This window comes from Pleurodeles waltl, chromosome 3_1, assembly GCF_031143425.1.
Source record: "Pleurodeles waltl isolate 20211129_DDA chromosome 3_1, aPleWal1.hap1.20221129, whole genome shotgun sequence".
Taxonomy (NCBI): domain Eukaryota; kingdom Metazoa; phylum Chordata; class Amphibia; order Caudata; family Salamandridae; genus Pleurodeles; species Pleurodeles waltl.
Genome location: NC_090440.1, coordinates 1,437,284,706 through 1,437,308,245, shown reverse-complemented (window position 1 = coordinate 1,437,308,245; position 23,540 = coordinate 1,437,284,706). Strand labels below are relative to the sequence as shown.

Here is a 23,540-nt window from a genome sequence, read left to right as displayed (position 1 = left end):
AGCAGGATGCAGATGGACTTCATTGAGATGCCTGTGCATGGAGGCTTGAAGTATGTGTTGGTGGTTGTGTGCATTTTTAGTCACTGGATTGAAGCATACCCTACACGCAGAAATGACAGTCTCACAGTTGCAAAATTACTCTTGAGAGAGTTAATACCACGTTTCGGATTCCCGATCTCTTTAGAATCAGATAGGGGAAGTCACTTCAATAATGAAGTAATAAAATTGCTTTGTGCAGCACTGAACATTGAACAAAAGCTGCATTGTAGCTACCGCCCTGAAGCATCAGGTCTAGTGGAGCAAATGAATGGCACATTGAAATCAAGAATGGCGAAAATATGTGCATCAACAAACTTGAAATGGCCTGACGCATTGCCTTTGGGACTAATGTCAATGAGAAACACCCCTGACAGAAAGACTGGACTGTCCCCACACGAGATTCTCATGGGCAGAGCTATGAGACTTCCAGCAGTTCCTGCAAATGCGCTTTTGAATATTACAGATGATATGGTGTTAGACTACTGCAAAGGTCTAGCTGATGTGGTTCGATCTTTCTCTCACCAGGTGGAGGCAACCACCTTGCCACCGATCCAAGGTCCAGGACACACCCTGAAAGCAGGTGACTGGGTCGTGATAAAGAAGCACGTGAGGAAGTCGTGTTTGGAACCCCGTTGGAAAGGACCTTTCCAAGTGATTCTGACGACTACCACCGCTGTGAAGTGTGCGGGAGTTCCCAACTGGATTCACGCCAGTCACACAAAGAGGGTGTTGTGTCCCACAGATGAGGAAGTTGAAGTGCTGAAACTGCCAGTACCTGATAACAGAGTGCCGAGCGCTGAGGCAGAGCAAAACAGAACTAGAAGCGAACAGGCAGAAATAGAGGAGGGAGAAATATTCTCTGAGGACGAAGCAACCGATTCACTTGGGGAAGATCAAGGAGGAGCCTCAGACAGCGACGAAGCAGCTGAAGGTAACAAAGAGCCTGAAGCAGCTGAAAGTGACAAAGAGCCTGAAGAAAGTAACGGTGACAAAGGGCTCGAAAGAGGTGAAGAAGCAGGAGAAGCCTGATCAGAGGAGGGCTTTCCCAGAAGCAGACGATACAGAAAAAGAAAAGGAAAACCTGATTGACTCCCCAGAAGGAGGAGACAAGGCAGAACAGAACGAAACTGCTCAAACTTCTTCAGAAGAGATCACAGGTCCATCAAGTGGACCTAGTGCAAAAAGAAGACCAAGTATATCACCAGTAAAACTAAGAACTAGAGAAACGTTGAACGACAGTGAAGGGCCAAGAGTGAAAGAGAAAAGAAAGGAAGTGTCTGTCGTAGTACCAACCTCAAGTGAAGAAAAGGACTTGGCCAAAGAGGAAAGTACCAGTGAGAAAGAATCAAAGAGAGATGCAAAACTGAAAAGAAAAAGGATACCGAGCAGGAGGTATTCCGGTCCGGAGTGGGCATACGTAGCCAATAACGATTGGTCAGACGAATTCGTATCCCTCAGTCTTGAGAACGAAGAGGCAGAACTTCATTTTGGAAATAAAAACTTTATGGACTCTGTTGATTGAAACCATTGATCACTTGATTGATTTTTTTTTTTTTAACCGGCTAAGACATTGCTAACTTGACATTGCTAACCTGATTGACTTTTCAACCGGCTAAGACATTGCTAACTTGATTGACTTTGAAACCGATTTTGAGACAACGCTGCTAACCGATAAGAGACTAAGCTGCTAAAGAAACTGTGTGAACATTGAACTTGTTCAGCTTTGTAAATACCTGCAACTTAGAAAAAAAAAAACGCTTTGATAAAGGGGGTTATTCTAACTTTGGAGGAGGTGTTAATCCGTCCCAAAAGTGATGGAAAAGTGACGGATTTACCACCAGCCGTATTACGAGTCCATTATATCCTATGGAACTCGTAATACGGCTGGTGGCATATCCGTCACTTTACCGTCACTTTTGGGACGGATTAACACTCCTCCAAAGTTAGAATAACCCCCATAGTGTCTTCAGCTTTCTGATTCTATACAGATCATGACTAGCTTCACTACACAGGGGCGTAAAATGAAGTATTGTAAATACATGTGTATAGGCTTACTGATCGCATGCATACTAATAATTGTAGCAATAGTTCTTGGAATGCATGGTAAAAGCGAGAGTGAGACGAATGATGCTTCTACTTCTAAACCTATTATCGTTACTGAACTAACAGCTCTGAAGAGACTCGAGCAAGACGAGAGACACTTGCATGATAAGAAGGAACTTTCATCTAACGTTTTCTATCGCTTGCTGAGTGAGTATGTTGAGACCATGGATGCGAAAGATTGTTATGTGTGTACACAAATACCTACCTCAGTAGTGGAAGGGGTAACGTATCACAGCATGCCTCTTATGTATGGAATTACATGTAGTATAGTAGCTTCCAGATTTTATGCTCAAAGAGACATTCATTATTTCTATACTAATTACGATGTTACTTTTGCATATGTCCCCATAGTAGGGTACCTAAGTAAGATAGCTAGAGATTGGTCTGCCACATTAATGAGGGAATTTTTCGAACCAATGTCACCTTTCCACACAGCTCACGCACATAGGGAGAATCTTACATGCTTGCTTTCACCAGTAGAAATAGAATTTTTAGACCGCACTGACGACAGAAAGCACGAGATGAGGGAGAAATTAGAGAAGGAATTGCACGAAAGGACATCTGTAGATAATTATGCTTTTGCCGCAATAAAGACACAAGGGAAAATAGCTTTAGATACATTGCATGTGGGTAGGTTTTGTATACATAGATTTCCATCATATTATGACACAGTTTTTGTGGGAACGAGTGAATGTAAACACACATACGCATTTCAACAAAAGTGGACGTTCATGCTGAATGGACAAGACCCAGTTATTCCTGGAGTATATTATATTTGTGGACTCAACGCCTATTATCGTCTTCCTAAAGGATGGTATGGGAGGTGTTATTTGGGAATATTGTTCCCAAAGGTTTACCAACTAGATGACTTAAAGAAATTTCCAAGGCTGTCTGAATCACATCGTGTTCAGAAAAGGGAGACAGCTGCTGGTGTGGTAGGAGATATATTTGGAGCTATGATTCCTTCAGTAGGAGTCATATTGAATTCAATCAAAATACGAAAGTTGTCTACTATTGTGGATAACATGTTAACAAAGTTTTCGGGAGCTATAATCCTGATGGATGCTGAACTCGCTGCAGAAAGAGCTATGACTCTTCAAAATCGGCTTGCCTTAGACATTCTTTTAGCAAAGGATGGCGGCGTTTGCAAAATGCTTGGCACGCGTCACTGTTGTACCTATATACCCGACAACAGTGGAAAAATTAGAACAATGCTTACAAATTTAACTAGAGAAAGTGTAGATTTAAAGGAATTGAAATAACCCGGAGTTTGATAGAAAATTGGAAAAGGATTTGCTTCTGTGGGAAATTGGCTCAGCAACGTTTGGAACGGATTGTTACTAAAAATAGTAAAGGGAATATTAATAATATTAATTTGTCTATTAGGTTCTTGGGGAACATGGAAAGCTTTCAAAATGTTAAAAGCAAGGAACAAAAGAAAAAGAGAAGAGAAAATAGAGAACAAAATGGTGGAAATTTATAGAGAGAAGTCAAAAGGGACTAAAAGAAAAAGGGAATTGACTGAAGTGCCAAATTACTATACAGAATTTTAATGGAATAAAATTTGTGGGTAGATTTGATGTGATGACATAATTAGTCATCAGAGGAGGGATTGATGACGCAGAAAAGAAGGTTCGACATATATTCATGTACACCGTGTAACCCACATATATATTGAAGTGTGAATTTAAGTAAACAAAATAATGTACGAGGGAAATTGTGCCCTCGGGGTAGTTCGCCATCATTATAAACGAGCTTTATTAATCATGAAGTATTAAAAATGTACTAATCCGTCATAATCGCAAATGTATGCCACGATTCCTTGTTTGAAAACTGTTTTTGCTTAGCTTAAATTTAGTACAGGCTTTGGCCTAGTTGCTTGGTTTCAAATTCTAACTGCGTGATTTTTTTTCCTGAACTAATGAAACATATATTCTTGCTTGAAGTTGTATTTTTCCAGTAGAAACTGGCTGGTACACTTATCTCCAAGGTTTCGTGCTAGGCCGGTTACATCCCTTTTGATACAAGGTCAGTCTCTGCAGGTGCGGACAATGAAGGTACAGATAGTAAAATAATTGGCAAACCATGATACAATTTGTGTTCCAAGGCGCCAAGGACAGTGTATGCATAAATGGGCGCTAGTAAAAGACAATTTTTGATTGGACAATTTGAAGCCAACCTATGAACCCTCCAATGGAAGACCCTACAGAATTTGGAATGTTTCTTACTTAAACCCACCGGACAAAGAGAAGTCAGCCATTTTCCTCGATGCCAGTTTGAAGCCTGATGCCAGACTCCATTTTGGACGACACCCTGATGCCCTTTTCTCTATCTGAGAGAAAGAGACTTTGAGAATTCTCACCCTAGAGACTTTAACTTTGATTTGCCCCCGTCTTGGCCATGCAGTAACTTTGCCCCATTCTCCTTGCCGCTGCAGGGAAACTTGCCCTTAACTTTGCCCCTTTGAAATTTGTCCCATGCTGATCAACCGGTACCTGAAGGACAAAGACTTTTCTTGAATGCTGATTGTATTTGGTAAATATGAAAGGATAAATGTATTATGCATTGTGTTTTTCCTTTTAGGTACCAACTGCTATTTTGATAGGATCCTAGCTAGAAGTTTTCCAAATTTGTGTTGACTAAATTCGTTTTGCATGAAGTCCCACATGCCAATGCTAATTAGAGGTTAGTCGAGGTATTCATTCAATGTACCATGAAGAATTGAAATCTTGTTATGCTGACCGAATGTACGCAATTAGTCAAATACAGTTAGTCACATTGGTGATTTGCATTGCTATAACAGAGTGTATCATTATTCAGATTTTGCGTAGATTGCGTTTCTTCCGCCGTTATGGACAGCTAGTAATGTTCATATACATATATCAATTGGTTTTGAGACACATATATATTGTGCTAGCTTTGTTAATATAGGGAAATAAATTCACTAACTTTTAATAAACTGGTGTGGTTATTCATGACTGAAAGGTCATGGTGCGCCGAAATACCAACTGTTATTGATTTCTGATGTGTTGTATTGATCTATTAATTGAGTACTGATTACCGATTACAACAGTTATTGATTATTGATCTGAGTGACTCGACTATTGAGGATGAGGAGAGCCCGACTCGGTTAAAAGATTCACCGACCTCCAACGTGTCCAGGTACAGGTAATTTGTAAGGGCTGGACGCGTTATCAAGTCCAAAATGTCCAGGGCTAACTGTACCTCCTCTTCATCAGGGGATGGAGACTTGATGCTCGGGCTTTGCTTAGCTAATGGCTTCACAGGCCTCAGGGCTGTGAGATTCTATGTCAGGACCGGAGGCTTCGGATTATGCTTGTCTCTCTCTCTCTTTACTGCAAGTTAACAGCAGCCAATTAAAACACTTAACAACATAACCTACTTTTCCCATGACCCCCAGTAGTCCATAATGTCCATCAATCACAGGTCTGCCCCCTGTATAACTGTCTTTGCCACCACAGTCCTTCCCCTTTCTTTGCTGCTTGCAGTCATCAGTTAAGTGTTCATTTATTTGTGCATATTGTAATCGTGGTTCTTTTTCTTTTTTTTAAGTGACATTGTATGCATAATAGTAGCGTGGATCGGGGCTCTGAGGCGTGTTGCGGTGCTCCAGGACTATTCTCGGCACTGTGCGCATCCGGTTGCTTCCGACTCGATCGTTTCGCACATTAGCGTTTCTCAGGAAGTCTGCTTTTTGTATGTGCTGCTTCTATCTAGGGTGCGCCTGTTTGATTGGGCTGTGCCCGCTTCTAGAAGCTTAGGAGTCCGTTGGACTCCTAGACCGTGACCGCCACACAAGAAGACTAGTCCTCTTTCTATTTTCACCGCACGCATGCGCTCTCCCTGATCTCCTCTGTAGTGTCCTGGGAGATCTGAGAGCGCTGCACACTCGTGTGTGTCTCTAAAATAATTACAAGGCTCCTTGAATGCCCGACGGGGCGAATAAACTTTATTGGGCTTTGCCTTGGGGTTTGTTGGCAGGAGCTCCCTCCACTTTTTATCGTGCTATAAATATATATATGTTTGTTTAACTCACTTGTGAATCTGTTTTTCCTGCTGGGGCCTCCCCCCTCCCATTTGTGAACTCCTTCATTCATCCTCAGTAAAATCATGGCGTACTACACCGGGGAGGATGAATATTGTCAGAATCTTCCTGAAGTAGTTGATGAGCATCATATGGAGGAGAGATTGGTGGAAGCCCTGGATATCATGTCCAGGACTCAGTAATTCAGGCTCTTATAAAGGCCTTAAAGCCGTTTACTCAACCCCTTGCAAGATTTGGCCACAGTGAATTGAGAAGGCACTCTCTTCTTGAATCTGGCTCTCAACATGGCCAGAATTTTGATGTGGGTTTTGCCCGATGAGCCTCTAAGGGACCAGCTTCATCTGCAGAAATCTTGGCACAAATGGCTGCGTCTGTGATAGAGGACCATGAATATGGTTCCTTCCCAGCATTAGTGGTCCCGGAGACCGGTATGGAATCCTCTTTTCAGACAGAAGGGAATCCTTTGTCAGTTTCACTCTCCTCAGATTCTGATCAAGAACATGACGAGCCTAAGCCGTCTGGTAAATGCAAGCGTAAGTCTTATCACAAACAAGATAGTGACCTGGCTCCCTGCACTTTATCTTTTGATCCAGAAAACATAATCCAGCCCGATCCACTGAATGGATCTCATGTGCAGAGGTAGCACATTTTGTACAGGACCGCCTTAGAAAGGGTTTTGACCGGGACGTGTGCAATACTTTGTGCACTGAATGTCCTCGGCCCTCGTTGTTGGGCAAAGTGGCAGAGACACCTGATCTCGATCCAAACATGGCAACTTTCATAAAGAGGTTTTCTAAGGACCCCAAGAAGGGATTAGACTGTGCCTGGAAGGACTCTCAAGATAAACTTTTAGACATATCTGCCCCTCTCACGAAGATATTAGAGCTGGCGGTTCAGGCTAAAGAATCTAATACACCTCTGGATCCACAAACTATGTTGGAATGCGCGCAGTGGGCCATCTGTTTGTTGGGCAATGCAAATTATGCTATGTCTATGGAGCGCAGACGCTTGTTTTTGATGCAAATTGACCCTAAGCTGGTGGAGTTGGCCCCTAATGAGGCAGGTTCTTTGGTGAATGGTTTGCTCTTTGGCCACAAATTCGTCAAGGACTTGGGGAAGTATGTTGCGACTTTTTCTGCGCTGGACAAAGCCCAACCTTCAATGAAGAAGATGTTCAGCAGGGGCCTTTTTGCCAGGGCCAGATGCCTAAGGGGGTCGAGCGCCAGGCAGTGGTTTCTGTCAGACCTCTGGAGGATACAATCAGCAGAGCCAAGGTTCCTACAATAGATCAGGGTTCTACCCTACTAGAGCCCGGAGAGGCCGAGGTCGTGGTTTCCGGAACAACCGAGGTGGTTTCAACTCCTCAGAAGGAACATCTACATGTGAGAATTATTCAATTCTCAGAGGTTTTTCTAGGGGGCAGATAGAAGGAACATGTTACGGTTTGGGAGCGCATTTCACAAGACCCATGGGTTCTACAGAACGTGCGGGGGTAAAACGTGGAGTTTTACGCCCCCCCAACAGAACTCCATTCCTCGTCCCATTAATTTTTCCCATATAGAGAGTTCTTTCATAGACACAGAGGTAGATGCCTTCTACAGATTCAAGCCATCATCAGGTCAACTCCTCACCCTTCCGGGTTTGTCAGTTCGATTTTCCTGGTGCAGGAAAATGGCGGCCGTTCACGTCCTGTACTCAATCTAAGGGACTTCAACTCCTGGGTGGTTTACCATAATTTCAAGATGGATGGTATCCATCTCTTAAGAGATCTTCTTCAGGAAGGAGACTATCTGGTGAGACTAGATCTCAAAGTCGCTTATCTTACAGTCCCTATATTCGAGCCTCTTCGTCAATATATCCAATTCCATTGGCGAGACCAATCGTACGAATTTGCCATTCTTCCCTTCGGTCTTTCTTCCGCTCCTTGGTGTTTCACCAAGCTTTTAAGGCCAGTATCTAAGAGAAAGGGGTGTTTGCCTAATTATATACTTAGACGACATTCTGATCACGGCTCAAACAGAAGAGTCAGTCTTGTTACATCTCTCTTGGATGGTCCTTCTCCTACAAGATCTAGGATTTCTTATCAATTCAGACAAATCGGTATTGACTCATAGAGTTTTGAGGTTTTCAGGTAGATTCTGTCAAAGCCCAGCTGTTATTGCCTCCTGCGAAGAGGAGTTCCATCAAGAAAGAGTTAAGGAGAGCCCTTGTGTTGTAACCATACAATGTATGTGTATACTCGTTATTTATTTATACTAACCTGTTTTATAGATATTAATTTAGGTAAATTGTTGAAACATCTAATTCAGTGTATAATATACATTTCACATATAAATACTAACTTAAAGCATTAGTGGTATAGTCCAACAGCTCCTAAGAATGTTGGGCATTGGAATGCCCTGGAGCTTGCCTTAGAATGTTGGTGAAGGACTGTTCATTGTGGAGTTGGTGAGGCGATGTGTGAGGAGCTTGTTGATTAAACTGGATATCTCAACACAACTGTGCCTGGTTCCTTGATTACTTATGCAGTACTACCTGTGGAACATAACATCTTGCCTCTCCGACTGTATCATTGAGGACCCTAGCACGATTGGTGGGTCTGTTGGCCTCCTCCATTCAAGCGATTTTTCCAGGGCCTCTTCACTATCGAGCCTTACAACGACTGAAGATCATGCATCTTCACAAGGGTTTATCCTATGAAAAACAAATTGGGCTGCCAGAGGAAGCCAGAGCGGAGATAGCTTGGTGGCTGGCACACATGGATGTGTGGAATGGCAGAGCCATCTTTGCATCAGTCCCAGAGGTGATTATAGAGTCCGATGCCAGCAGAAGGGCTGGAGGGCTCGTTGTGGTTCAGTTCAAACAGGAGGCCGATGGTCTCCAGAGGAATTGAAACTCCATATCTACTGCCTAGAGCTTTTAGCGGGAGCATTTGCGATACGCTCCCTGTCCCCTTGACAAGTAAAATGTTGCATCCTTCTACGTATGGACAACATTTCGGCGGTTCAGTATATAAGTCGCCTGGGAGGGACCAGATCATGTGTTCTGGTGGAGATTGCGAAGGAATTCTTGCAATTTTGCCTCCAGCATCACATTTCGGTGACTGCAGAATATTTACCGGGTCGTGCCAATTTGATAGCAGATTGGAACTCTCGCTTCCTCAGAGATGGCAGCGATTGGACGCTCAGCCCTCTAGTATTTCAACAGTTGAATCCTCAGTGGGGCCCTTGTTCGATGGATCTGTTTGCCTCGAGACTCAGTGCCCAACTGACTTGTTTCTTCAGTCGGAGGCCGGGTCCTCTAGCATTGGGAACGGATGCTTTCCTGCAGTCATCGAAGAAGGGGATTCTTTACGCGTTTCCTCCTTTGTCTATGATTCAGAGAGCACTCTCTCAGGCGAAGAGACAGAGGGTGGAATTGATTTTGGTGACACCAATTTGGAAGGCCCAACCAAGGTTTCCTGTGGCGATGTCAATGTCATGTGCACAACCAATTGCGATCCTCAAGGATCGCCGCATCCTCTGATGGTAAATGGGGCAATTATCGCTCATGCATGGAGAATTTCCGGAGACAATGGAAAGTGCTGTGAGTTTCGGACAAACTCTGTTCTTTTTATCCCAGTCTTGGGCCCCTTCCACTCACAAGAGATATGAATCTTCAGGGAGAAGATGGGTTAGTTGGTGTAGTGAACAATGTATTGATCCCTTGGAGACAAATATTAGTAGGATTGTTAATTTTCTTTCTGACCTACCCTCACAAGGTCTGGCCTGCAGAACTATTAACAATTTTAGATCTGCTATTTCAGCGGGTCATCTTCATTTTGAAGGGAAGCCTATATACGAACACCCATTAGTATGTAAACTGATGTGTGGTATTACAATGGTGAAGCCTCCTAAGCCCAAATATTCATCTCTTGGGATGTAGATGTGGTCTTATGATTTTTGAGAGCTTGGCTGTGTAATGAAGATCTTTCGCGTAAGCAGCTCTCTGCAAAATTAACTGTTTTGCTTTGTCTTCTGTCATGTCGACGAGTATCAGATATTTATGCTTTGGGTTTAGCAGGTACAGTATTTACTCCTTCGGGAGCTTTGTTTACTATCTCAAACCATACAAAGACAGCTTCTAGGGGTGAATCTTATCCAGCTTTTCCTCACCATCAGAAATTATGTATTGTCAAATGTTTGAAGGCTTATGAAGAGTGTACTCATGAGCTTCGAAGAGATATACATCGGCAAATACTCATTTCTTTACAAAAACCCTTTGGTCTAGTCTCTGTTGCAACTCTGGCAAGGTGGGTTCAATAAATTTTGGAGGAGGCTGGTATAGATGTTTCTATGTTTTGGGACACATTCAGTTCATGGAGCTATGGCCACTAATGCGTTCTCTGGCGGTTCTCGTTTAGAGGACATTATGAGAGCGGCTGATTGGTCTTCAAATTCCACATTTAAAGTTTTTTTATCACAAGCCTATTGTTGATGTTGTTTCCGCAGTGGTGGATCAGCTTTGAACTAGCATAATCCGAAGCCTCCGATCCTGACCTATAATAAAAGATTTTATAGTTTACGCATCAAGAATTTTCAGCTCTATTAAGGGCACGGAGGCGAGGATTATCCCACCCGGCAGATAATTGTGTTCTTTATCTTATTGAATTGTTTGATGATGCTCTTTTTATGTGATTTATTGTATGCCTGCCCATTATATCATGAAGAGAGATTGGATGTTATTTGCATGTTTCTTTTATTCTTCTTCAGGCGCAGAAAACAAAAGTACCTGATTGGGTAGGTGGTGATGGAGGAGGAAAAAAGTTTGGTATTCTTCAGACAAAAGGACAGTCGACGGTGAAAACATCAGAATTCCGTTTTTTCAGAGAGATTCCAGTTCTTAGCAGTCAACTATTTGTTTGATTTTGATTGCAAAGAAAAAGGAAGGACTGTGTTGGCAGAGGCAGTTATACAGGGGGCAGACCTGTGATTGGTGGACATTATGGACTACTGGGGTTCATGGGAAAAGTAGTTTTTTGTTGTTAAGTGTTTTAATTGGCTGCTGTTAACTTGCAGTAAAGAGAGAAAGAAGCATAATCCTCGCCTCCGTGTCCTTAATAGAATGAAAAATTATTGACGCATAAGCTAGAATTTTTTTTATTGTCTGCCTGGCAAAAACTCTAGCCCATGGGAGTACGTAGGGAAAGGCCCAGTGACACATCACACTGCACACACTTGTTTTTTCACCATCCAGATGACAGACAGCAACAAGATTGAGTCATGAGTGACAATCAGTACCCCTATGATTGCTTTCATTTTTTACGGTGAATGTTAAGGTAATGGAACCATGACGCCCTCGCACAGGAACCACTGATGTGTGAGACCTAGTGGCTTTGTCAGTGCTTGTACTTAACTATGTTCAGCTTTCAAGTAACAACACAAGGGATGGAAAAAAACAATTGTGAAATTAAAGTAAAATGCTGAGGTGTCTTTCCTTAGACAATAGGGTTAATGGCTCTATTAGTGACCGCCAGAGATTTAAATGAGAAGAAGACTTAAAGATACTTAAATAAATGTAATTATGTAAGTATTTTTTTGTTTTGTATTTCTCCTAAGGCGACTCTCGGCTGTCTCCAATAACATGAAATGCAAAAAACAGCAATAACTCCAGACTACAAAATATACATTTCTGTTTTTTTTCATGAAATGAAAATCTATTGACAGAGCACTTGTCAGTGTCTTGAATCGAAATACTGCAAATTCGGTGGCAAGGCAAGAAACTATGTTGCCAGTTAACACAAAAAAGTGCAAAAGATCTAGAAAAAGCTTGTTTATGAGAGGCTATATTTTAAAGTTTTTATTTCCAAACAGTATGTACACAAAAAAGTGCAAAAGATCTAGAAAAAGCTTGTTTATGAGAGGCTATATTTTAAAGTTTTTATTTCCAAACAGTATGTACAGTATGTACAAAAATTGTCCTATTGAAGAAGACTGGACTGAAATATTGAAATATGCTAAATCTAGTGGTGGGAAAAAGTTTTTAAAAAAGGTAGGAGACAATACCACCAAAGGCCGAATGTCCAGTGACAGAACACTTAAACATCAAAGAGAGCATGGTTAGTCACCTCTACAGCACACCTTATCTAACTACATCACCATAATCAGGTTGACAAAGGCTAGATAAAGACATCTGCCCTGCAAAGATGGTGACACTGAACCTTCATAAAGACTGCAATCCCAAATAGCTGCAACTCAATGCAGTTAAAAAAGGGGACCTGTTGTATTATCATTATCCTTGTTGTACACATGCAAAGCACATGCAGACATAAGCAGAGAGCCTGAAATGTATTTACCTAAATGCATTATTAGTAAACTCAACATAACACTAGTGCATAAAGGCCATGCTGAAAAAAATAATACAGTTCAAGCACTCAAGGAAACTGCAAAACACTGTGAAAGTTCAGAACGTTCAGAGATCCATTCACATGGGAGACCGACAGGCTTCAAAAAAGTACCAATGGATTGAAGCTGTGCTACCACCAGCAGACCTGCGGATTGAATTAGTGTGCGGAAAGAGTTTTAATGCTCGACTTATAAATGCAATGAATCTTGAGTGTCATGATGACCACACCACTGCTCCATCTTTGTAGTATTACCACAGAAGCAGCAGAGACAATGAAAGCCCAGCGGTGCATCGTGGGATGGCTGTCCGCTGTCACACGCTAGAATTCTAGAACCCGAGCAGTGCTTCCAGCCCTATGAGGTACATCCACATGTGCAACTCTCAGACATTCCAACACGATTACCTGTCAATGGGCACGCTGTACCAGTCTAAGGGAAGCAACATGTGAGGGAATCTACCATAATGCCTCTGTGGTAGAGAGGGTGCTTCAAAATCCTGCATCAGGATATCAGGCCCATTGCAGTAGCATGCAAAGCGTGGCAGCTCCTGCACATGCGCTCAGCCCAGAGCAGTATTTGACCATCCTTATAATGGATTATGGAGCCTTTTTCTCCTTCCTTGAACGTCTGTGAGCAGACCCCATGCACCCATCAGAGACAGTTACAGAGGTGAGAATAATGGCTGAACCTGGCTGGTAAAGATGTGTGCTGTGCAGCTCTTACACCATTTATGTGCCTGTCCTTATCTACCTAATGTATTTCTTTTGTCTTCGATAGAGGTGGGCGGATTACATAGCAGTTTACCTCAACCATGTAGAAACCGGCGAGCAGGTGAGGTGCGACAAGACAGCCTACACTCCTCTATTGAGGCTGTAGGGTATCTGGTTCGCCTGGGTAGCACTGTGGGCATCTTCCCATTGTTACGACATTTTGGGCCAAACATGAACATTGCCATCAGTGAATCAGGTCAGTGCAATGTCTTCATGACCATGTGGACTTCTGCATGTGTTTACTGTGGCCTGCATTTCATTGGTGTACACTGCATGTCAGGGGCAGATATGTTCTGTTGTTATATGTGCCTCTTCCCAGCAGTGGATAGAGACCTGTTAAACAGTCTAACGTTTTTGCTCTGATGGATAAATATTCCACTGATCTTATCATGGTAAGTTTGGGCTCGTTTATATAGGTGGGTAATCAGTGTCCTATTCATGTTCTATTTTATATTAACCCATCCCTTCACTGTGTGTCTGCATTATGGCAGCTGTTGTGTCACATTTAGCGTCTTGCACTTAGAGCATGTGAATCACTGCAACCATTATAGAGCGTCCACTGTACTGTTTGTGCAGTTCACTTGTTACTGTACCATGTAATCAAGCACCAGTGCTTAATTTGTGCTTGTTGTTTCCGGTGCTGAGCACCGACACTTATTTGTGAGGGCCGGGGCTTATTCTTCTGCCTCAAGCATTTGCTGCGAGCCAAAGACACATATGGGAAAGAGGGAAGAAGAAAAAACTAAAAAGCGTCATAAAGGGAGAAAGTAGAAAGTTGCAGGATGAGCTGAAGGGTCGGGGTGGCCGTAAATGGATGATTGAAGAGGCCCGAGATGGCTTCAGGATTACGCTGCCTCAGTATTCAGTGCTGGCAGATTTAATTACAGCAGTCTTGTGTTTAAGAGAAGGGCTTTGAGCACCGGCACCTCTTTATTTACAAATTAAGCAATGTCAAGCACTTTCACTATCGGAGTTCGTTCATTAACGGTCTACTCCCTATGCTGTCTTTAGTCGTGTAGTCGCACCTGTTTACTTGTGATTTTTGGATGCTGCTGGCTGCCTTAGTTACATTCACTGTTAATGCAGCTGTTTTGTTTGTATTTTGTTTCTTTTTTGCAAATTTTTTATGAGCCTAAACATGTTGGATTTCTTTGTAAAGACACACACAAACACATGCATACACTCAAAAGACAGTAACTGCCTTGCCTAGGCTTTGGTGCATAAGTATATCAATATTTCTTTGTGACCTTAATGAGGCTATGCCTAAAGGTTCATTGTTAACCCTGACTATGGAAAAAGCGCCTAGAAAAAGAATCAGTTAACAGGGAAAGAGCTGAAAAGATTCACAAGTTCCAGACGCTGGGCTAATCAATTTAGTTGAAACAGTTCTACTTTGTAAAACATATAGGTTTCCTAAAATCACGTAGTTGTTTTAGTAATTACTAGTTTTAAGAAAAATGAGTCTGAACTTTTTGCAAAAGCATATTTAGTAGTGCCTGGCCGATTTGGTTGGAAAAGTCAAAAATATGCACTTGTTCTTATTTATTATTGTGTGTAGGTCCTAGGCACACATATTGTATAGACTCAGCTCATGCTTGGAGTCAGATCTGTTCTATTGCAAGTGCCCAAAGTAAAGCAAAATATATGATACAAATATTAGTGATACAGCAGCCTTGCTAGGAAATTGTCTCCAAAGTTGAAACCCCCATGTTGGTATGCAGGGTGCATGGCAAGGAAAGGAGCGAGGGATCGACACTGATATTCCCAAAACATGCACGTTTTCGATCTAATGGCTTGGCCATCCGGGTGTGATTGACCTAAATGCCAAGATAATTTTTTTTCTTAGTTTTTTCTCTTTTTTTCCAAAGTTTATTTGTAAATTAAAGGTGTCCCTTTGTCTAGGAGCGGGATCCACCTTTAGCAGAGATGGGGCAGAAAAAGAGGCCTCCTGTTCATAGAAAGCATGTGCACCTGTAGTTTTTCCTTTGTGTGGGCCATTTTCTGCCTTGCATGTGCATAGGCTTTCCCCAACGTGGTTTCTGTACACGAACTGATGGCCGACTGACTACTCCTCAGGTGCTATTCTTCACCCACCCAGGCATCGACTACTGCGCACCTGCTATTGTTTACCCATTTTAGGACTTTCTATTATCTCCTATGGTCAGATCAGTCCTACAGATTCCTGTGGTGATAGGCAGTGGGGTTAGTTGTTCCACCTTTAGTTATGGCACTGTAAAGTTAGAAAAATAGGGCTTCAGTTAGGGCCTAGTTCAGAGAACGATTTGAGACATGCAAACAAAGGTTCACATTTCAGCAGGGATGAATAATTCTTACAAGGCCCCACTGTTCGTAAAATACAAGTATAACTGAGTTGGTAAATAAGCACTGTGAGGCAGTCCATTTTGTGGTGTGTTGGTATAAATGATTATTAGTATTATCGTTTTGTGAACGCAGAGTCAGTGATAATTTTTAATTGGTTTCTAATGAGCTCATAATAATACTCTAAGCTCGATTGGGGATATGTCCTTGATACAGGCTCGAGATAGTCCACATATGAGAATATTTTTTGCTGATTATTCGGAATCTAATGGCAATGCAAATCATGCTTTTTAGTTTAGAATCCTGGACTATGGCCAAGTAAGGTTATACCAAATAAGAGCACATTAAACATTCGTTATTAAAAATATTGCTATATTATAGAAGAAAAGCACACAGTATGACAACTATAAAGCAGGAGTTGTGTATGTTTTTATAGTGCAAGAGACACGGTCAGTGTACTATTTAAAGGAATTTTTTTTCAAATATAGTAGCGAAAGTAAGTTGAACAGAAAAATGTATTCATCTTTTTAGTTTTTTTTTAAAATGGACAAAGTCAAATTTGGCAGAATGTGTACTTTTCATGTGTGCTAAATTTCCATCTTTGATTAAACTAGTTGGCATAAACATTCATATCCATTTATTCGACAGGCTGTAAAGAATGTCTGATGAAGAGTCTGTCTCGTTCTTTGGATGGGAGTCTGTATATGATCATCACAAACACTTAAGAAACAAACAGGAGCCTGAAGGACACCTTGAGTACACAATGTACCATGGGACGCATAAGCGAAATGCAAGAAACATAGTTCTATCAGGATTTAAACGCTCTTCAGGAGGACTTCTGGGAGCAGGAGTCTATGTGAGCAGAAATGTCAGGAAGGCTATGTGCTACCCACAGCAGACCAGGAAAGAAGAAAAAGTGGTCTTCAAGCTCAGAGTGAAAGTGGGCAAAGTTAAGAGAATTGATTGTGATGACCACCCGTTACAAAAGTCCTGGCATGAGAATGGGTATGACACTGCCTGGGTGCCACGCAAGAGCAAGATCTCAGCTATTAAAAGTGGACGGGAGGAGGACTGTGTTTGGGACCCAAAAAACATCCAGATAGTTGAGGTTAGTTACTGCGAGGACGCCCGACTCAAAGAAGAACTTATAAGATTGATTGAGGCACGGGATGGAGGATCAAGGTGCAACAGTGCACAGGAGAACATTTGCAGGGCATGTCGCAAGAGAATGGATTGTTTCCATCATACACTTCGCTGCTGGTCATGTGGAAAGTTAATCTGCCCGTTCCTAGGCAAACATAAATGTAGAAGAGTATTTGACGATCACGAATGATGACGGTCTTTTATAAGGACTTCTTTCCTTAAGAAGTTAGTACTACATATTGTGGGTTTAAAATACATAAAATAGGCATCCAAACAATACTAATAAACTAGCAGCAAAAACGTTTGACATTGCTTGGGTGCCACATGTGTGGGCAGGAGGAAGATTATGTTGGGGACTTGAATGTCATGAACATGGTCTTCAAATCAAGTTTGTTCTCTGACCAAGATTGTAACTTGGAAAACCAAGACTTCAGCATTTCTCTTCCACCAGCAAGATCTGGATTGGTCATCTATAGTTCATCAAAACACTTGTACCCAGTCCACCTCTCTGTGTTTTGGCGTCCTCGTGCTGCTGAGGATTGCTGCCCTGCAAGCACTTTGAGACTGGTTTTAATGCCTTTCACATTCCTGCCTAGTTTATTACACCCTGTCCGCATGCGTGTCAGTGAGACTGTCAGTAAACATATTGGTCATAAATCAGTATCAGGCATCAAATGAATGTCATAATCAATGATTTATACACTTGTGCACAGTCCACAAAACATTACACATGAAGGGAAAATGAGAGTCTGTCCAGTGCTCATTTAGCTGATTTCTCCCATAATATCATCCAAAAAGGAAAGAACCATTCTTCAAAGGATCCCAAAGCATGAAATAAACTACGGAAGCTGTCCCTTCAGAGTTTCCAGCCCTCACCAGAGGAACCAAGTCTCATGGCCCATCAGAAACAAAGGACACCTGATTGCATGTGCGAATTTATGGAAACCTACCACTCCAAGCAAGTTTGCAGCCACAAAACTCTACGCCAGTTAATGGTGCTCAATGAGGATATAAGTACAAGAAGCATGATCGTTCTACATGAAATTGCATCTGAGACTTCATTGCACAGCCTTTGTGATGTGCATGACACTCCATCAGAGACAGTAACCCCATCCCTCCTGACTAGCACGGGAGCTTCAACTTCCAGAACATTCATGTTACTGGGGCTGCATCTACTCTACTACACTTTACCCTCATGATGTGCACATGTCTGTACTTGAGGCTACAACACTGCACTAATGTGATGTTTATGAGGCTTCAGTAGAGGCACAACCCCTAAACCACGAAATGTACGAGACAATGGTTGAAACTCAGCGATTTTTGTTGTGGTTAAAAAATATGAATTCCAAGAGCAATAAGATGCAGTAGGTTTTCTTCAGTGGTGATTATAACAACCAACATGTGTTTCACTTGGAGAACATTCTTAAATGTCCATTCCTGAGTGTTAAAATCGCTCTTAGAAACCAAAGAACACCACACATACACTTCAGGGAAGAAATCCAGAGTGAAATATCCAGAGACCATACTTTACTAACTTCATGTATAAGACATGTATGGTGTCCTGGGAGCACCTGCCTAAAATGCCAAAACCAAAATTTCAATCTTTGTAGATTCCAGAATAGCTACCAGGAAATACAGTGCTGCTAATATTAACTGTACCCTTCCATGCTGCTCTTTGAGATGACACCTATGGTTGCAAATACATGTATATAATAATAAATACAATTAAATAGGAGCCACCCACATCCATTTAACACACAACATAAGTATGAGAGCACAATATCAATAATTTGGCCTCAGCAGTATCATAGAGGGCCTGATTCAAAGAGTATTTTGTTGATTTAGGCTTCTAGTACGTTTGCAAAAAAGCATTTGCGAGGGTAAATTCCAGACCTGGAGTCAATGAATCAGGCAAGGTTATGGAATTTTATCTTCTGTAGGTGCAATTGCAATGCAGAAATTCCACCAGCAGGGCAGAATCCCTGCACTCATCAATTTATGGATAAGCATTGGTTTGTGGATGTTAGGGGCAGGTACTAACTGTTAATTAGGCCAACAGTTACAGACATCTTGCAGGTAGTCTTCTAGCCTGGAAGGCATACATACTTACATAGTTCATGTCTAGGGTGGGTAAAAGGAGGGAATACCCCAATATTTAAATTGGTAACGGGAAATGGTGTCTCCATGGAGAAAAATAGTATCCTGATGGTAGAAAACCTTGCAGGTTTGTGTCAAATGAATGTAGACAGAATCTCCACTTGGAGCAAATTCTAAATATGTATAATTTTCATATGTGAATACTCCTATACATCTACAGCCACAGTAGGCTCAAGGACTACTTCTTGGAACCTCTGGGCTGCCAACAAAAGCGTCCGAAACTAGATCCAAACTTAAGGGCATATTTATACTCTGTTTGCGCCGGATTTGCATCATTTTCTTTTACGCAAATCCAGTGCAAAATTAACTCCATATTTATATTTTGACGCTAGACCCGTCTAGCATCAAAATATTGGAGTTAACGTCATTTTTTTTACCGTGAAAACCTACCTTGTGTCAGTGAGATGCAAGGTAGGCATTCCTGGGCAAAAAATGACTCTAAGGCCTTAGCACCTTATTTATCCTCCCGTGAAAAATCAAGCACAGGAGGAGGAGGGCCTTAAATAATGGCGCTAAGCCTCTTTAGCTCCATTAATTAATGCCTGGGTCAGGGCAGGCGCTGGGGGACCTGTGGGCTCATTTCCATGGTCAGAGACCATGGAAGCAGTCCACAGGTGACCTTCCCTGCCCCCAGCGACACCCCAAGCCACCCCCAGCCACACCTGGAGGACACCTAATGATGGGGGACCCATCCCAGGTAAGTCCAGGTAAGTTTTACATTTTATTTTTAAAAGTGCCATAGGGGGGCCTAACTTGGGCCCCCCTACATAGCACTGTGCCCAATGGCCATGCCCAGGGGACATATGTCCCCTGGGCATGGCCATTGGGCAGGGGGGCCTCCTGTCTTTCATAAGACAGGAGTCATGTCCATGGGAGTTGTGCTTCAAAAAATTACGCTAGTCAGGTTAGAGTCATTTTTCTGACTCTAACCTGACTAGCACCATTCTTTGATGCAAAACCTCCTGTTTCCCCTATGCCTCCCCCACCCGGTTAGCGTCATTTATTTTTATGCTATCCGGGCCTTACCGCCGGCTAGCGTCATTCCTTAAATGTGACGCCTGGATGGCGTCCAGGAATGGCGTTAGCCGGCGGTAAACCTTTTGATGCAAACCTGCGCTAACTCAGATTTGCGTCAAAAAGTATAAATCAGGGCCTTAGCTCTAAATGAACACAAGCAATTCTCCAACATTTTAAGTTAGAGCTTTGTGAATTTCGCCCAATGGGTTTAATTCAGGGCTGAAATAACATATATAAAATACATTTAGGATGTGTTTTCACACTCGTATAGGATTAGGTATATTTCTTTTGGACTGGGAACTGTTCAGCATTCACCACTCAATTTTTGAAGAAATATATCTAATTGTATGCAGGCTTCTGGTTTCATTACATATAATAAATCTGATTAGTAGCCGTGCCGATGATATTACAAATATTAATAGAAGACCAGAAATTCAATATATTTAAATACAGGAACAGTGACATACCTAGCCTTAATTGAAATATTGGAACGTCTCACTTTATGCTCTCTGATTTTCATCTAAATTAACCAATTATCCATTTTCAGTTACAATGCCTCTATCTAAAAACATAACTTGTGTTCTACGTGCTTGAATAATAATTTGTGTTTATAGTCTGGAGTTTCCCTTCCTGCACCATTGTCAACATTTCAGGCTCAGGGCCATCCCATTCAAAACTCTCCACCTTAGAATGGGTGAAAAAGCCCAGTCAGAGGAATGGAACTGCAAATGCTGTGGAAATTCCTACAAAAAACTGCTAGTTTTTACCTGGCAATAGTTTTGCATGGAAAAGTCTGGGATATATAATCATTATCGCTCTAAAACTAGCCTAATGCTGAGCAGAGTTTTGTATAAATACTGTAAATGATCAATAGCTGATAATGCCAGAGAAAAACAATTGGCAGTGAAGTAAAATTATTTATAAGTCTTGGTGCTCTAACATCACATTGTTATAAGAACAATACCTTTTTGTGATTAAGTTTCACTGAATTTGTAGGGGTTCAGGAGTCTAGCTCTGACTGGAGCACTGATGATGAGGGTTGACTGTGGAATGCAATGCTATGCATACAGGTGACTACTAACTGTGGTTATATAGTAACGCTGGTAAACATGGTGTATGAACATCTTGGTTACATGTGAGCTCCTTGGGAAGGGGAGGTGGGGTTAACTATTGTTGGTCTGATTGGATATGTTCCATGCTTTTGTCTGTAGGTGTCACCATCCTCCGCCCAGGAGCAGAATGGGCATTGTGGTATCTCATATGGAAATGCACTGCTTGTTTTTGTCTTTGTTTTTAAATCGTTTATTATACACTCAATAAAATAGAGTTATAAAAAAAAGTTTCACTGAAATTGTGACATAAAGACCACATCAGTTAGTAGTTGTATGGGCAATTCTCTCTTTTCCAGCTACTCTAGTACTGGGTGTCCACGATCCCCGACATCTGGTCACTGGTTGGCACTCACAAGGGGCCTTGAGGTCCAGCTTTAAACCACTGTATGGAAAAAACATTTGCATTACCTGCTCCACTTCACGCTCCAGCCTAAGGTTCCATGCCGCCTATATGTAATCTGTATCTTGATTCCTGGATCTTACTGTTATTCTGATCCTTTCCCTAATGCATTCTAGACCTTATTTGTCGTATCCGATCTGCCCTCCGTTTCAGGCTGTTGTGTTTCCCTTTTTGTACCTTCTGGTTTTTCAGGTCTTCCCGTTTTCAGTTCTCAGGTTAGCCTTCCCTTTATTTGTGGTACCCTGATTCAAAACAATAGGTTTATTCCTTACACCTGGCTCTCTCCCTGCATCTGTGTCCCTCGTCCAAGCTTCAGGCTATTTTTGACTTGTGTGTTCAGTGTACAGTGGCTCATAACAGTTTTCCCTGCTGCATGTTTTGTTGATGTGCATATTCTTAGTTTTGGTTCCTTGTTTCTTGTTCTGTGTACTGTATTCCGGTCTTGTCACTCTTTCTGTGTAGCATCCTTTTCTTGGATTCCTCTTTTACTATTTCTGTAGAGTTTGAGTTCCGTTCTGTCCCTGATCTTAGGAACTGGGCTCAGGTAATAGCAGGTCTGGATTCTGTTTCCATTGTTTCTTCTGTTCCATTTTGTCCTCTTTGTGGTTGTGTTGACTGCTTGAATGTTATTATCAAGGGTGCCAGTGAGATTATGAGGCTTGGGCCCTCTTGTACAGAGTCTCACCCAAGTTCTTCTTCCAAAAGAGCTGCTGAGTGTCTTCCCAGACTCTGTGAGAGTAACTTCTCCTGCCTTTTGTGCAAACTTTTTCGCTCACAGAGAGATTAGTTGCGAAGAAGCCTAAAACTATAATATATCCTTAGAACCCGCCGTAGCGGGCTCTACCGGCTATTAAAGGCCCGCTCCCCGCGTTAAATGCCCGAGCCGAAGGCGAGGGCATTAAACAAGGGAGAGGGACTTTAATAGCCGGTAGATCCCGCTACGGCGGGTTCTAAGGCTATTAGAACATTCTGCCACACAGGGCAGAATGTTCTATTAAAAAAAAATATGTTCACGGAGCCCGGGGGGATTAAAATCCCCTCGGGCTCCGTGAGGCTTTGTTCACAGCTGTTGCTGTGAACAAAGCGAACATTGGAATGTTGCACTGCGGGCTTTTACCGGCCAGTAAAAGCCTGCAGCACTCCATTGTTTTCAATGGAGCACCCAGCATTCCAATGTTCTAATTTACAATAGTTTGTCTACTGCCATGTCTGTGTAGTTTTTATCTTTGCAGGTATTACCCAGTTCATTTCCACTGCTCGATCCCAGTCTAGTCCAACTTGTTCCAGTCCAGTGCGTCTGCCTTGCTCTTCTTTTTCCCAACTTTCATGTATTTTCTTGTGTGTACTAAACTACTCCTATGGAATTACATTGTCCTTGTTTGAGACCAAGCTCTCCTTGATTGTTAGTTTATTCCTGAGCTCTGCAGGATATCTATTATCCAGACCAACTGAGTCCTGAATTACGATTTCTACGCAGTGACTACAAGCAAACATTGTTTACTTTCATAACCTTTTTGTAACTCAAAATGGCCTCAAACGTACGTTTGCTAGGTCACCATTTCCTGCTTAATTGCGTTGTTTTTTCATGGTAAATGCAGTTATTGTCAGATTTAATTGTTTTTTTGTGTCATGCCGGAAAATATTGTTCAGCTTTTCCAGGGTAGCATCGTTTGATCTACAGTAATGCTGTGAACAGCACCTGACACACTTCAAATCAGGTTTTTAATATGCGTTTTAGGCTGTTGTTAAGGCAAAACATGCTGTGTTGGTGGCCGAAATGGTTTGTTGGTGTAACAAATCTTATGTCACAGGGACATCTCCTTTCTCTGAAATGTGAGTGGAATTTTGTTGAGTGTAATATCTGCCAAAAAACTTTCACACTGCAACTGCAGAGCTTGGGGGGGGGGGGGGGGGGGGCGGGGCGCTACTGGCTGTTTTGGAGCTGTTTCAGAAATATATTCCCTCGCCTGTGTTCCTAAAATAAGTTTGTTTTTTGTACAGCCAAACTGTACGCTAAATAGCCATCCGGCC

The 23,540-nt window shown here is 42.1% G+C and overlaps 1 protein-coding gene across 1 annotated transcript in view; it reads left to right on the top strand.

The window, feature by feature from the left end:
• The window catches only part of LOC138285265 (uncharacterized), a 49,367-nt gene extending 27,064 nt beyond the window's left edge, over positions 1 to 22,303 (top strand). The window contains exon 2 of the mRNA XM_069224976.1: positions 16,329 to 22,303. Within this exon, the coding sequence (XP_069081077.1) occupies positions 16,339 to 17,013 (675 nt within the window). The 5' untranslated portion in view covers positions 16,329 to 16,338 and the 3' untranslated portion in view covers positions 17,014 to 22,303. The remainder of the gene's footprint in view (positions 1 to 16,328) is intronic.
• The last annotated feature ends 1,237 nt before the right edge of the window (positions 22,304 to 23,540 follow it).